This window comes from Sus scrofa, chromosome 17 (assembly GCF_000003025.6).
Source record: "Sus scrofa isolate TJ Tabasco breed Duroc chromosome 17, Sscrofa11.1, whole genome shotgun sequence".
Classification (NCBI taxonomy): domain Eukaryota; kingdom Metazoa; phylum Chordata; class Mammalia; order Artiodactyla; family Suidae; genus Sus; species Sus scrofa.
Window position 1 is genome coordinate 49,042,177 of NC_010459.5, and position 14,687 is coordinate 49,056,863.

The following is a 14,687-nucleotide window of genomic DNA, read 5'->3' on the forward strand; positions in this document are numbered from 1 at the left end:
TAGTGTAATAAGCATAATTAGCAAACACCTATATCATTTGGACAGGAGCTTTCGGACCACTTCTCCCTTATGAGATGGCCCGGGGGACAGTAGCATCTAACATCCATGTCCTTCTGATCATGTCCTACATACAGAGCTAATGCCAGAAAGAAAAGTAAACCAGGAGTCTCCAACTCCTTTCCTAGAGGGCCCAGCAGGTAATGTAAATGAGTGTCCCATCCAGGGTGGTGGCAATGGCAGTGACTGGCAGTGTTTGGAATATATATCAGTCACTCGGTAAATACTGGGTGAATAAGCACGACACCGTCATCCATCATACAACCAATAATTCATTACATGGTTATCAAGAACCAGGCCCTACAGGAGCATTAGGGAACGTAATGGGGGACCAACTAAAATCCCCACCACCAGGGAAGCTACAGTCTGGACGGGAAGACAGATGGAAAGGAAATAACATACAAACACCCCTAAAAGTGGTGATGGGGACGGGTGTGTGTAAGAGGCATGGGCCTGCAGAAGGTGCCATAGGGGAATGGACCCTACTCGGGGAGGGCCTGGGAAGCCATGCCAGAGCTGAGACCTCTGATAGGCAGGCAGGAGGGAATGGTGTTCCAGGCAGAGGGAACAGCATGTGCAAAGGCCTCGTGACAGAGACTGTGGAGGGAGGAGAAGGCCAGCACCCTGGAACGAGACAGTGAGCAAAGGGAAGCCAGGTCAAGGCTGTGTTCAGAAGTCTTTGCTTCGTTCTGAGAATAAGGGGAGCTGATAGGGATGAGGTGAAGGGGGGAGGTTCAATTTATGTTTTCAGAAGCCCCTCTGGCTGGTACACAGGGAACAAGCTGGAGGGAGGCCAGAGTAGCCCCGGGGTGGGGGGGGGTACAGAGGCCATGGTAGTTGTCCAGGGCAGAGAGGGTGATGGCTTGGCCCTGAGCGGTGGCCATGGGGTGGAGAGTAGTTCATGAGTTCCATGGATGTGCAGGAGATGAACTTGACAACACCTAGTGATGGACTGGATGTGAGAGCTGAAGGAGAGGGAGGAGGGAGGATGATCCTGGGCTTTCGGTTCAAGCAACAGCCCCCGCCGCCCAAGATAGAGGAGACGGACAGAGCCAGTTCACCATTAGCAGATGTATTTTGAATGACATCAAATGGGGGTGTTGGAGGCAGCCGGAAAGGTCCAGGTTTGGGCCACAGCTGTTGTCTCTCCAGAAGCCTGGGATTGCTGTCGGCAGGTTGGGATCGCTAAGCCCTCGGAAGATGCTGGGAGTTGGCCCTCTCTAAAGTCCCCTTGGCCGACTGGCCATCTGTCCTCTCCACCCAGCAGGCAGGGCCACTGTTCTCAACCAAGGTAGCGGCGCGCTCACGGCGGCGGGTGGGGAAAGGTGAGCCCCCAGCCGTCAGGGACCCTCCATCTGCTTTTGATCCTTCCCAGCCTTTGAAGTCGCCCCCACCCCCCACCCTCCAGCTGTCATCTCTTGGGCTCCTCCTGCAGCCCCACGCTTCCCCAGAGTTTCTCTGTCCCTGAGGACAGTGGTGGTGACAAGGGTAACAAATGATGGCAAGCCGCTGGCAGCAGCAGGCGGAGGAGAAGGCAGAGGGCGGGGGTTGGGGGTGCTTGCAAATGCATCTCTCTTCCTGCTCCTTCTGACCTGATTCCGAAGCAGGAAGGGTAAGAGGGGAAGTTTGCAACAACACAAGGTGGGGGCGGATTTTGGGGGGACATGAATTCCACACCTTTGCTTCCTTCCCTGACTTCACGAAAGAGACGCCAAGACTTCATCCTCCTTTCAGAATCTAAGGCTGGTTTCTCTCTTGCCTCCCCTGCAAAGAGAATAAGCCCGTCTCCTATTTCAGGTGACTGGGAGGAGGGGAGGAGGGGACGAAGGCAAAGGAAGTCTCCCCCCAAATAGCAAGAGAACTGAACTCTGCCCATCAGACCGCAGAACCAGTGGTTTTCAGATGATCCTCATGGCAGTTCCCTGGAATAAAATGAACCGGGTTTCAAGCTTTTGTCCGTGTGAATGCAAGTAAGCAGTAATTCGCCTTTATTGAACACCCACTCACTCATGCCTTCTCTGACTTAATCTGTGGGATAACCTGCCAGGGAGGGTACTATTACTTTCTCCATTCTTTGGGATGAGGCTCAGAGAAATTAAATAACTTGCCCAAGGTCACAAAGCTCATAAAAGAGGCATAGCTAGGATTTGAGCCCTTGTAGCAGATGACAGAGCTAGTGCTCTGACCAGGTGGCTTAATGGGTATTGGAACTGAATGGGTCCTGAAGTCAAACTCTGATCCACCCACAAGCTGTGGTTAAGAGACCCTGGAGCAGAGTTCCCCGTTGTGGCTCAGCAGGGTAAGAACTGGACTAATATCCATGAAGATGTGGGTTCGGTCCTTGGCCTCGCTCAGCGGGTTAAGGATCCAGCACAGCCGCGAGCTTCGGTGTAGGTCACAGATGCGGCTCAGATGTGGCGTTTTGCTGTGGCGGTGGCGTAGGCAGGTGGCTGTAGCTCCGATTTGACCCCTCCACTATTAGCTAGCAGGTTACTCTGTGAATCTCAGTCTCCTCATCTCTACTCACTTCCAAGGATGAGATGAGCCAATACATGCACAGAGCTCTTGGCCCCAAAGTCCGTGCTCTTTACGTGTTCGCTCTTTTTATCTCTTTTATCTGTACAGTGAGCACTATAATCAGGTCCAGGTTAAGACCTTCAGAGCCCTCAAAACACCAAAGGGCAGCTGCCTCCTCTGCTGCCCCAGGTAATTCAATAATAAAACGACATAACCCATCAAACACAAAGACCAAATTCACCGTGCACTGAAATTTAGAAAGCTCTCTTTTAGATCCTCAAAGCAGAACAGGAAAAGTTCACCCAACAGGCATGATTTGCATTTCCTTGGTGCCTCTGCTTTGCTCAGACCTAAATCTGTGTTTAGTCAGCCTGCTGGGAAATAGAAGCTCACCTCCCCGGGTGGTTGTGTTAAAGGAGATAATGTACAAGTAATCAGCGAACTAGTAAGAACCCGACTAGCATCCATGAGGATGTGGGTTCAATCCCTGGCCTCGCTCAGTGGGTTAAGGATCCAGCATAGCCGCGAGCTGGATCCTTGGGGAAGTTGCCTGGCATGTAGTAGGTGCTTGGGAAGTGGGAGCTATGGTTAGAATTTTTGGAAGGATTTTTCTCATTCTGAGTTGCCTTGAACTATTCATGTTGTTATACTTTGTAGTTAATGGTTTGCGTCTGCAAGAGAGCTGTGCCCATAAGCTGGAGCTGCCAGCAGGAAAGAACCGTGGTGGTGCCTGAAGTCAGGGTCCTGTCTACTCTGTGAAGCCTAACATTGCTGCTGCTTTGGCTTTGTTGGTGGTATTTATTTATTCACCTCCGAAGGATGGTGTGTTTGAACTGCTCTAGATGTGTTTGAATTTTAGATCTTGAGTTAACTTAACGAGGATCTGGTGCATTAAATGTACACATTAAGTGTAATTTTTGAATTCCATTTTTACTTTATATTGGAGTATAGTTGATTGACAATGTTGTATTAGTTTCAGATGTACAGCAAAGTGATTCAGTTCTGCATATACACATATATATTCTTTCTCAGATTCTTTTCCCATACAGGTTATTTCAGAATGTTGAGTAGAGCTCCCTGTGCTTATACAGTAGGTCCCTGGTGATTTTTTTTTTTTTTTTTTTTTTTTTGGCTGTGCCTGTGGCATGTCAAGGTTCTAGAGCCAGGGATGGAACCCCCACCACAAGAGTGACCCAACCACTGCGGTGACAACACCAGATCCTTGACTCGCTGCGCCATAAGAGAACTCCTTGATTATCTGTTTTATATATACTAGTGTGTATATGTTAATCCCAAACTCCTAACTTATTCGTCCTCCCCTTAAAAGTAATTATTGATAAATTTAAGTTTAAATCCATCATTTTTTAATTATTTGTTCCATCTCTCCTTTGTTTCTTTTTCTCTACTTTCTTGCCTTGTTTGGATTAATCAAGTATTTTTATTATTCTCTTTTATTCTCTATTAGCTTGTTGGTGTACATTTATTATTTTTATCCTCTAAGCACTTCCCCCAAAGATTATAGAATGCATCCTTGATAAATCTTTAAAAGTTTACTATAAATTAATACATCAAGGAAAATGCAAGGTCCTTAGAACATGTTAAGTTCATTTATTCTCCTCCTACTCTCGAGTTTACCTTTTTATGTTGCTCTCCATCTCTTTCTGAATTTTTCATGCTTCCAGAGTATTCTTTTGTGATACATATGTACTTGCTACTAAGTGGCAAATAATCTTAATTTTAGTTTGTTTCATTTTTGTCTTTATTTTGGAAGGCTTTTGTTTTGTTTTGGCTGGTATAGGAGTCTATGTTAGATGAAATTCCATTGTTTTCTGGCTTCCATCATTTCTGTTGAGAAGGCTCATTAGTCCTTCTTTAAAGATCATTTGTCTTATTCACCTTCCGGCTCCTTTTAAGATGACTATGTTCTCACATGTGTATAGTTTGATTATGATGTGCCCAAGAGTATTTTTCTCTGTATTTATCCTGCCTCTGATTCACAGAACTTCTTGATTCTGTTGGCTTGAGTCTTTCATCTGTCTGGAAGGGTTTTCTGTCAGTTTCCTCATTAAATATTGTTTCTAAGTTCTCTCCCTCCTCTCCTATGTGGCCCCTGTTATGTGTATATTAAATCTTTTCTCCATGTTTCCTTTATGCTTTTTTAAAAAACCTGTTTTCCAACCCTCTTTCTGAGATATTTCTGCTAATCTGATCTTCCAGTTCATTCTTTTCTTCTGCTCTATCCAGCCTATAGTTCAACTGCTCTATGGAGTTCTGAATTTCGGTTATTATATTTTTCAAGTTTAAAAGTTCCATTTGATTTTATTTAAAGATTCTAGTTCTCGTGTAACATCCTCCATTGTCCATCTTTTTTCTTGATCATATTTTCAAAGTTTGGGAAGTCTATGTTTAGTAGCTCTAATATCTGAATCTTATTTATGAAATGGGGCTTTTGTCTTGGTTTTTTGATTGTTTGGTTTTGTTTCCTTGCATGCCTGGTAATTTTTAGTACTAGACATGGTGTATGAAAAATTGTGGAAACTCTGGACGATGACATCTTTACCCACAAAAAGTTGCTTTTATTCTGGCCTGTGGTGATAGCAAAGGCAAATCACTTTGATCCAATAAGGGATTAAAATGACTCACTGCAGGATCTATTTGGTTGGTCCATAATCCAAGGGAGTGACCTTTCAGGGGTCTCATTAAAACTCTGGTATGTTTACCAAGGATTGTATCCTTGATGGGCCATGAACTCCAACTTTGCCTCCATGGTACTGGGAGACTGCCAGAAGCTCTGCTTCAGTTCTTGCCTTCTTAGCCACCCCTTTCTGCTTGGCTTCTCTAACTCTTACCCCACCCAGCTTAGGTTTCAGCAAACGCCTCAAAGGTAACAACTGCCAACCATGTCAAGCTCACTTTTCTGTGGTTCTCACCTCTCTAGGATCTTAGCTCCTTGGGTCCTAGCTGCCTTAGTAGCCTGAACTCTAATTTTTGTCTTCCCAGCCCAGTGAGACTGGAAAACTCTAAGCTGCTCCTTTTTGCTTCTGAACTTATATATTGGCAGATGTCTTGTGGGGAATAGTAGTAGAGGTCAGACTTAACTCAGTCCATGTCCCATCTCTCTGGGGTCTTGAGCCCTCAAGTCCTGCCTTAGTTGCCCTACAATGCCTTAAAACAATGTTTTGTAGGTTTTATTTTTTTTTTATTGTGAATAGTGACATTGAACCAAAAATAGAAACTTCCATTATAACTGGGCAGTAAATTCAGTTGGAGGGTTTAATACATATTAGGAAAAATGGTTTCTTTTCATTTTAGCTAATTCTGGAGGAAAATGCAAATTTAAGCCCTAGAGGGAGTTCCCGTCGTGGCACAGTGGTTAACGAATCTGACTAGGAACCATGAGGTTGTGGGTTCGATCCCTGGCCTTGCTCAGTAGGTTAAGGATCCGGGTTGCCATGAGCTGTGGTGTAGGTCGCAGACGTGGCTCGGATCCCACGTTGCTGTGATCTGGTGTAGGCCGGTGGCTACGGTTCCGATTTGACCCCCAGCCTGGGAACCTCCATATGCCATGGGAGCGGCCCAAGAAAAATGGCAAAAAAAAAAAAAAAAAAAAAAAAAAGCCCTAAAAGGTGAAGACTTCAGATAAATTAAAGACCTAACTATGAGAGATAAAATTCCGGAGTTCCCGTCGTGGCTCAGTGGTTAACGAACCCGATTAGCATCCATGAGGACACAGGTTCCATCCCTGGCCGTGCCTGAGGATCCGGCATTGCTATGAACTGTGATGTGGTTTGCAGCTATGGCTTGGATCCTGTATTGCTGTGGCTGTGGTATAGGCCAGCGGCTACAGTTCCAATTCAACCCCTAGCCTGGGAACCTCCATATGCCATGGGTGCAGCCCTAAAAAGATAAAAATCAAACAAAAAGAAAGAAAGGAAGAAAGAGAGGAAAAGAATTCCAAGTCAATAGTTTAAATTGTAGATAATTCTAATATCCCAGGATTAGGGAAATCATTTTTACATCTAGGAAAACAGGTTATTATTTAGTAAATATATAAGAATTTTTTTGTTCTGCAAGGCATCTAAAACCAACGATGGACTAGTAATTAAACTCTGCAAGGCACTCTAGCAAATCAGTCCTCCCCCAAAAAAGGAAAAAATAAAACCCCGTAGGAAAATGGGCAAGCCAAGAAGATAAGGATAGACAGTTCCTAGAAACTCTTGTGGCCCACAATTACGTGAATATATGCTCAAACTCTCTAATAATTATTGAAATGCAAATTAAAACAATTATGAGATCATTACTTTCCAGCTATCTGTTTGGCAAAAATCAGAAAGCTGGACAATGCCAACTGTTAGCAAAAATTTATGAAACTAGAATGCTTATGCACTTCTGGTGTGAAACTAGATTAGCACAGAATTGTGAAGAACAGTTTGCTAGTACTTGGTCAAGTTCAGTTCCCATATACCCAGTGACTCAGATGTTTATATATTTTGAGAATGTGTGTGTATGTGATCTTTTAACAAAGATGTTCATTACAGCATTGTTTACAGTGGCTGAGAGATGAAAGGCATCACTAGAGCAATGCATAAATCCAATAGTGTGGTCATACAGTATGTACAGTATGGAATTCTAGCTACAAGCCATCCAATTATAGAAATAAGTAAATTAGTATATATATAAAAATCATAGTGGAAAGTGGGAAAAAGTCTAATATATAGAATGAGGTGTCATGCACAACACTACTCATGTAAATTAAAACACATATCACGTGTAAAACAATACATCATTTATAAGGGGACATATTTACGTATTTAATACATTAAAGTCATTTCTAGGGCTGGATGGAAAATGAAAATAAACAGAAATTTTTAAAAATATTTTTGAAGAAGCTAATTGCTCAATTACAGATTTCCTCTCTCCTTCCAGTTTCCTCTCTCCCTCTGTCCTCATCCTCCAACAGATGTTGATCGGATGACAGAATAAACAAGATTCTGTGTCCAGTGCTGTGGGGGAAATAAGCATGATTTCCACATTGGCATGGCCTTCAAGGGCCTTAGGCAAGAGTCTGAGGTGAAGATGCAAAAAGCGTAAGAGGCACTATTCTGTCCCAGAGTTAAAACTCACAAACACCTTCTTGCTCTGTTGTAACATGAACAAATGCTGTTTGGATGTGCTGATTGCTCATGAGGGTGACAGCAAAACTTGGTAAAATCATAAGCTAAGAGATTGAGACCAGATGTGTCCCACTGCTCTTTCTTTCTTCATCAGGCTTGTCTAATGACATATAATCCACGGGGCTCAAATACAAAGGCCCTGTACAGAGCAGGAGGAAATGAAAGGAAATGAAAAAGGAGGGCCAAATGTAAGACACTAGGGAATGGTGGGGACTGTGGTAAACTGAAGCTCATGTGCCCAGTTTAGGGCAGCCACTACTCAGCTCCAGCTGTTGGGTGCCATGAAAGAAGGTGGCAATATTCCTCTATCCTTCAAGAGAAGCTACAATTCTAGATTTTTATGTGAAATCACCTCATTTTTAAATATTGACAACTACTTCAAATATTTTTAAACCCTGAGGAGGAGAAGAAATTTATTTTGTTTTTAACTGGATTTGGTCATTTAGCTAAGAGTTGGCTGCCTCTAATACTCATACTCCTGGCATCTGGATGTTTAGAGACAAATATAATTTTTTACAAAATTGTTTATTTTTAAACTTTAAGTTATTTGCATATACCCCCAAAGAATGAAGGGAATGAGTTTCGATAAAATGCAAATTTCCAACAACACAGTCAGACAATAGGTTCAATATCTTCTGTTTGCCAAGCTCCATACAATATGTTTTGATATATTAAAGGAAAGAGATACCTAGGCCTCTTTCTGGAGTGCCTTGTGCTATTTTGGGGAACAAGAAAACTGGACCTCAGGACACAGGTATACATGGGAGCATTCAGGACCCAAATGTTTATTGTTAATGTAAAGACAAACGCTGGTGGCTGATTTGTGTGGAATGTTCCCGTCTGACTAAAAAATATACATAGGCGTTCCCGTCGTGGCGCAGTGGTTGATGAATCTGACTAGGAACCATGAGGTTGCAGGTTTGATCTCTGCCCTTGCTCAGTGGGTTGACAATCTGGCATTGCCGTGAGCTGTGGTGTAGGTTGCAGACGCGGCTCGGATCCCGCGTTGCTGTGGCTCTGGTGTAGGCTGGCAGCTACAGCTCTGATTGGACCCCTAGCCTGGGAACTTCCATATGCCATGGGAGTGGCCCAAGAAATGACAAAAAAAAGACTAAATAAATAAATAATATATATAGAAGTTCCACTATTCACAATGGCCAAGACATGGAAGCAACCTAAATGTCCATCGACAGATGAATGGATTAAGATGTGGTGTATATGCACAATGGAATACTACTCAGCCATAAAAAAGGACAAAATAATACCATTTGCAGCAACGCAGATGGAATTAGAGACTCTCATACTAAGTGAAGTAAATCAGAAAGAGAAAGGCAAATATCACATATCTGGAATCTAATATATGGCACAAATAAACCTTTCCACAGAAAAGAAACTCATGGACTTAGAGAACAGACTTGTGTTTGCCAAGGGGAGGGGAGGGGTGGGATAGACTGAGAATCTGGGGTTAATAGATGCAGGCTATTGCATTTGGAGTGGATAAGCAATGAGATTGTGCTGTATAGCACTGGAAACAATATCTGGTCACTTGTGATGGAGCGTGATGGAGGATATGAGAAAAAGAATGTGTGACTGGGTCAATTTGCTGTTCAGTAGGAACTTGACAAAACACTGTAAACCAACTATGATGGAAAAAATAAAAATCATTTTTTAAAAAAGTACATATAGGAGTTCCCACTGTGGCACAGATTACATATCCGCCTGCAGGTGCTTAGGTTGCTGTGGAGGTGCAGGTTTGATCCCCAGCCTGGCACAGTGGGTTAAAGGATCTGGAGTTGTCATAGCTGCAGCAGAAGTCAATCCCTGGCCTGGAACTTCCATGTGCTGCCAATGTGGCCATAAAAAAAAATGTTTTTAAGTATATATAAAGTACTCTCTATGTACAAGTCCTAGGTTAATTGATTTCTTTCTTTGTTAAAAAAATATTAAATATTTCAGGCATTCAGAGATGTAGAGTAACCTTATGAAAGGGGTATGCCTGCTTAGAGACTAAAACAGAGGATGACAAACTTTTTCCGCCAAATACAAAATATTTGCAGCATTGCATGTCTCTATGGCAACTACTCCACTCAGAAGTTGCAGCATGAAAGTAGCCATGGACGATACAGTAAAGCAATGAGCAAGGCTGTGTTCTGATAAAACTACTAATGAACACTGAAATTGGAATTTAACATAATTTTCAAAGGTCCTGAGATGTCATTCTTCTGGGGATTTTTTCAATCATTTAAAAAATGTGAAACCTATTCTTAGTTCACAGGTGGCACAAAAACAGATGACAGGTTGGATTTGGATGGGCCATAATTTGTGTCAACTTCTGAACTACAATGTTGCAAATACAGTTGAAGCCCCAGAGTCTCACTTTCTAAATTGTATCCCCTGAAGACCCCCAGTTAACTATTCTCCTTGAAATGGGTGTTTATCGTTCCTGCACAGACTATTATCTTTTTATTGCTTATGTCTGAATCCCTAAATGGTATATAATATTGATCTGTATATTTTGAACTTCATAGAAATGGCATGGATACCATTGGTACCCTTCTACCACAATGCCAGGTACTTTGTTTGTCAATCTGTCCATCATGCTAAGTGGAGCTCCCATGAAACCTTTTTCACTGCTGTATCGTATTCCATCATGTGCCAGTTCTGCCTATATTATTCAGTCCTATGGTCACACCTGGGCATTTAAGTTGCTGCCTGCTAAGTCATTTCTTTGCATGTATCATATCTTTTCATCTTCACCATGACCCAGCAAGGGAGATACTTTGCTAATCCCCATTGTCTAGATGAGAAAACTTTTGACTTAACAGCAGTTTTGGGGAACTTGCTCAAGGTAGTGAGTAGTGAAACTGGAATTTGAATCCCTAACTTTTCACGATGGAATCTGAGTTTAGATCCATGTCACCACCAATCCATACACTGTGCTCTGTTGACAAATGATAACGGATCCTGCCAAGGATGACCTTGAATCCTGATTTGCAGCGGCTAAACTTCGCCGTTCTCTGAGGACAACTTGAATCAGTGTCACACTGATTGTTGGTTGGAGTTTGGTCCTTGGAAAATCGCCATGTCCGATATTGCGTGCGTTGACCAGAAACTTCATTCCTTGACCACAGTGGGTAGAAATTTAAGGGGAATAAGTACATATATAACATAAGAGTTGGAAAAGTTTTCAATTAAAAGTGAGAATGACCCAGGACACTTGTCCCTATTCTTCTCCCCCTCCCCCCAATAGCATTTATCAAAATCATGGGTAATTCAGGAGCTCATGTATTCCTTCTTGGTAGGGACCCCCGTGCTGGGCTGTGGCATTCTGATGCCTAGAGGGACTTTTTTTTTTTTTTTCCCCTTTGGCCATCCCACGGCATTTGGAGTTCCCAGGCCAGGGATCAGATCACAGCTGTGGTCACGACGAAAGCCACAGCTGCAGCAATGCCAGATCCCTAACCCACTGTGCCGGGCAGGGGATCGTACCCATATCCCAGCGCACTCAAGACTTCGCTGATCCCACTGCGGCGCAGTGGGAGCTCCCTCGTGGGGCTTTTTAAATATCAATGACACCTTTTGAGCCCTTCTCCATCTGTACAAGGGGCACTGTGTAACACCCTATCCATCCTTCTCTCTTAACTGCAGTCCACTTCACCTTCTCGGCACGCCTCTGGCTTTTAGGAACCCAGATACAAAACTCCCTCTCTACCTGTTTCTCCCTTCCTCCTACTGGAAAGTCTCCCTGGCTCCCTCCAGCTCATTCAGATGCCATTTCAAAGAGACCCAAATATAATTTTTCTAATGGCAAAATACGGTGGGAAGGAGGGGGAAGTTTTAATCAAGTGGGTGTATTCTCCGGAGGGGAGCAAATACTTCAATTCCTCATTTCCCTTTGATGAAAAGTTTAGTGAATTCTTATTATGTAGAATTTATAAGATGGCTGGGTTTAGGTAATCAGCTTTAATATTTATACTCTTAGGGAAAGAAGTCGGAATCATTAGTAAGCATGCATAATTAATGAATAAATTTTATTTCCCCTTTGTTTTCTTTCAGGTACAAGGAAATGCTAGAACTAGTGATCTCACCCAGCCTTACTGTAAACAGCGACCGTCCCGGTAAAGTGAAGCTTAACTGTGCTGAGGCTGATGTCTGGACTCTGAGTGACATCGAAGGTAGGCCTCCTGGTGTGCGTTTTGGGGGGCCTGGTGCTGGTCCCCGAGCACCCCAAGGAATATGGTAAGGGACAGACAGCCTTAGACGTGCATCTTCTGGAAAGTACTGTCATTGTGACCGTTTCTCCTCCTGCCAATTAAATTGTTGCACCAAAACTTTGGCGTAGGTTGCTAACAGTTTCGTCTAGTCATTAGAGGGAAAAGTGTGCTCGTTCGGGTTGTGAACTTCCTTTCCTGGTCTCCAGTTCTGAGAAATGCTGACACTTCCACGAGTCAGTTTCGGGTGTGTTTCAGGCCCAGCGAGGGGGTGTCCTGCAGGCTCTGGGGGCTGGAGCTCTGAGTCCTCTCCTGCCATCTCTGCATCCAAGCAGGCGTCTTGTTTATGGGGCTTTGACGCTGGGACAAGAACTCGTCTGCCTTTTGCTTTCAGGTCGGGTTGGAGTCAAGGAAGCAGAGGAGAGTTAAGCTGTTTCAAAAATTATTGGCAAATGATGCAGTCAGACTAGTTTTCTCGAGAACAATTCCAGCTATTGTTTGCGCTGTTTGGGATCTGTCAGCCTTCCTGGTAGAGCTCAGAGTTACTTAGCAAAAGGCATTAAGCTATTATGTTTAACCATGGGGCTTAACCCTTTGTTGGAGCCGCTTTGGGATTTGCTGCTGGTGTTCCGAGACCCCGGCTGTCTCTCCTTCACTGTCTGTGTTTGACGCCATGGGACATGGTGCTTTGCAATTGACATGGAAAACCAAAGAGTGTGTCTAGTTGACTATAACATCAGAAAGAATTTGCTTTTATGCAGCTCCAGGCTTCTGGGAGTAATTCCTGCTGTCACCAAGACGGTGACATTTCCCCTGCATGCTGGTCATGACGCTGGAAGAGCCCTGCTAAAAGCACCACCAAGAGGGTCTGGGCTCCCATGCCGACGTGGTACAGACAGCACACCCTCATTCCTCCTGACCCTTTGGAGCATCCATGTAAGCCAGCCTGGGCTCTTTGAGAGTTCGAGACAATTTATTGAGTCCTGTTCAAAGACAGTCATCCTTTTCCTTCCAACTGAAGGCACCAGTCCACTAAAGACTCTTCATTTCAGAGCCAGTAGAGACAGGAAAAGGCATAGGCTGCTGAGGGAGGAAGATCCCAGTCTGACTCCCAGCCCCACGGCTTCAGCCAAGTAATCTTGGGCAAATCGTTTAACCTTCCTGAACCTCAACTTTCTCACTGTCAAATGGGGCAGAACCATGATCCCTTCGTAGGGTACTTACCGCAAGGATTAAATGAGGTGATGTTATGGAATGTGCCTGGCACAGCTTGGGGACGTGGTAAATAAACTTACTTTTCCATGAATCAAATAACCACAGTGAACTCAATACCATGGCTGCAGACTGGCAGCTCACAGCCAAGTTGGGCCCTCGTGTATATCTCTGTTTGGTTTACGCTGTATTTTAAATAAAAACGAACTTGGAAAAATTGGGAGAGTCCACAAAAATCTGGATGGGTAGAAACGCTGGGCCTGCAGTCCCCCCTGGCTGCCACTAGTGGGAGCCAAGGGGCAGCTGTCTCAAGGAGTCCCTGCCCCTCCCTTTTAATCCTTGGTTTTTGTAAGCACCTACTTTGTCCCAGGCACTGTCAGAGCCACAGAAATCTAGCCTAATTCTCCTCCTCCTTCTCCTCCTCCATCGCTTTCAAAGCAAACTCTCAGCACCCACTGTGTGTCAGACATAAAAGTGTATTAACTCTAATCCCTGCAACTCTAGGAAGTGGGTACTTGTTTTACAGGTGAGAAACTGAGGCACAGAGAGGTCGAGTAACTTGCTTGAGATGACACTTCAAAGACAGCCAGAATTTGAACTTGTGCAGTCTGACTCCAAAATCCGTTTTCCTAATGAATACACTGTACTCTTTCTCCTATAATTATTATATCCCTACTAGGCTACAAGCCCATTTTAAAGATGTGGAAGTTGAGGTACATGGGGAGTTAAGTAACTAAGCAAGTAACTCATGGCAGGGCCAGGAATCAAACCCAGGCCCTTTGGCTCCTGAGTCCCCACTTCTAAACTCAATAATCACTTTCTGCCAAGCTCTTAAGGGTCTCCAGACCCCAGGAGTCCATCCCCCACAGTGGTAGCACCCACAAACACATCATCTCTCTCCTTTTTGTGTGTGACTTGGAGCTGTCCGCACCCCTTCTGCTGCCCTGGAGCAAGCTGAGGCCAAGGTGAAGGCTTTGGGGGTGGAGCAATGGGGTGGAGAGGGCTTGCTCCCAAATTCAGAGCAGGCAGAGTTAGCAGGATCAGGTTACACACACACACACACACATTTTTCTTTCTCTTGATGTGGGAGGGAGCTCCAGGACTCTGCAGGGGACATTCCACCCTAGTCATGGCCCCAAGTGTCGCAGCTGCCCTCCCTGCCTGGCCTCTGGTCTCCCTCCTCCTGGGCCCTTCCTTCTGTTACAGAGTGACTGTCACCAGGTGACTGCAAAGGTCCAGCTCCGAGGAGGACCCCAGAAAGCATGAGCCATGGAGCCTATGCTCAGGAGGATCCTGGGGAAGCGCAGCTCAAAGAAGGCCCCCAGTGGCGCCCATCGTATTTCCAGCTCTGCCTCTTACCGGTTATAAGTCCCTGGTCTAGTGTCCTAACCTCTTTGGGGTTTATTGACCCCTTCTGTTAAATGGGATCATTATTCCACCAACCCCATAGAGTTGATATGAAGATGAAATGGCTTAAAACATGGAGAGGACTTAGTGTTTTAAAGAGTATAGAATG

The 14,687-nt window shown here is 44.4% G+C and overlaps 1 protein-coding gene across 7 annotated transcripts in view; it reads left to right on the forward strand.

Moving 5' to 3' along the window:
* EYA2 (EYA transcriptional coactivator and phosphatase 2) overlaps nucleotides 1-14,687 on the forward strand; it is a 313,108-nt gene that overhangs the window by 111,495 nt on the left and 186,926 nt on the right. For all 7 annotated transcript variants that reach the window (XM_021077393.1, XM_021077399.1, XM_021077395.1 and 4 more), the window contains one exon: nucleotides 11,805-11,923. In XM_021077393.1, the coding sequence (XP_020933052.1) occupies nucleotides 11,805-11,923 (119 nt within the window). The remainder of the gene's footprint in view (nucleotides 1-11,804; nucleotides 11,924-14,687) is intronic.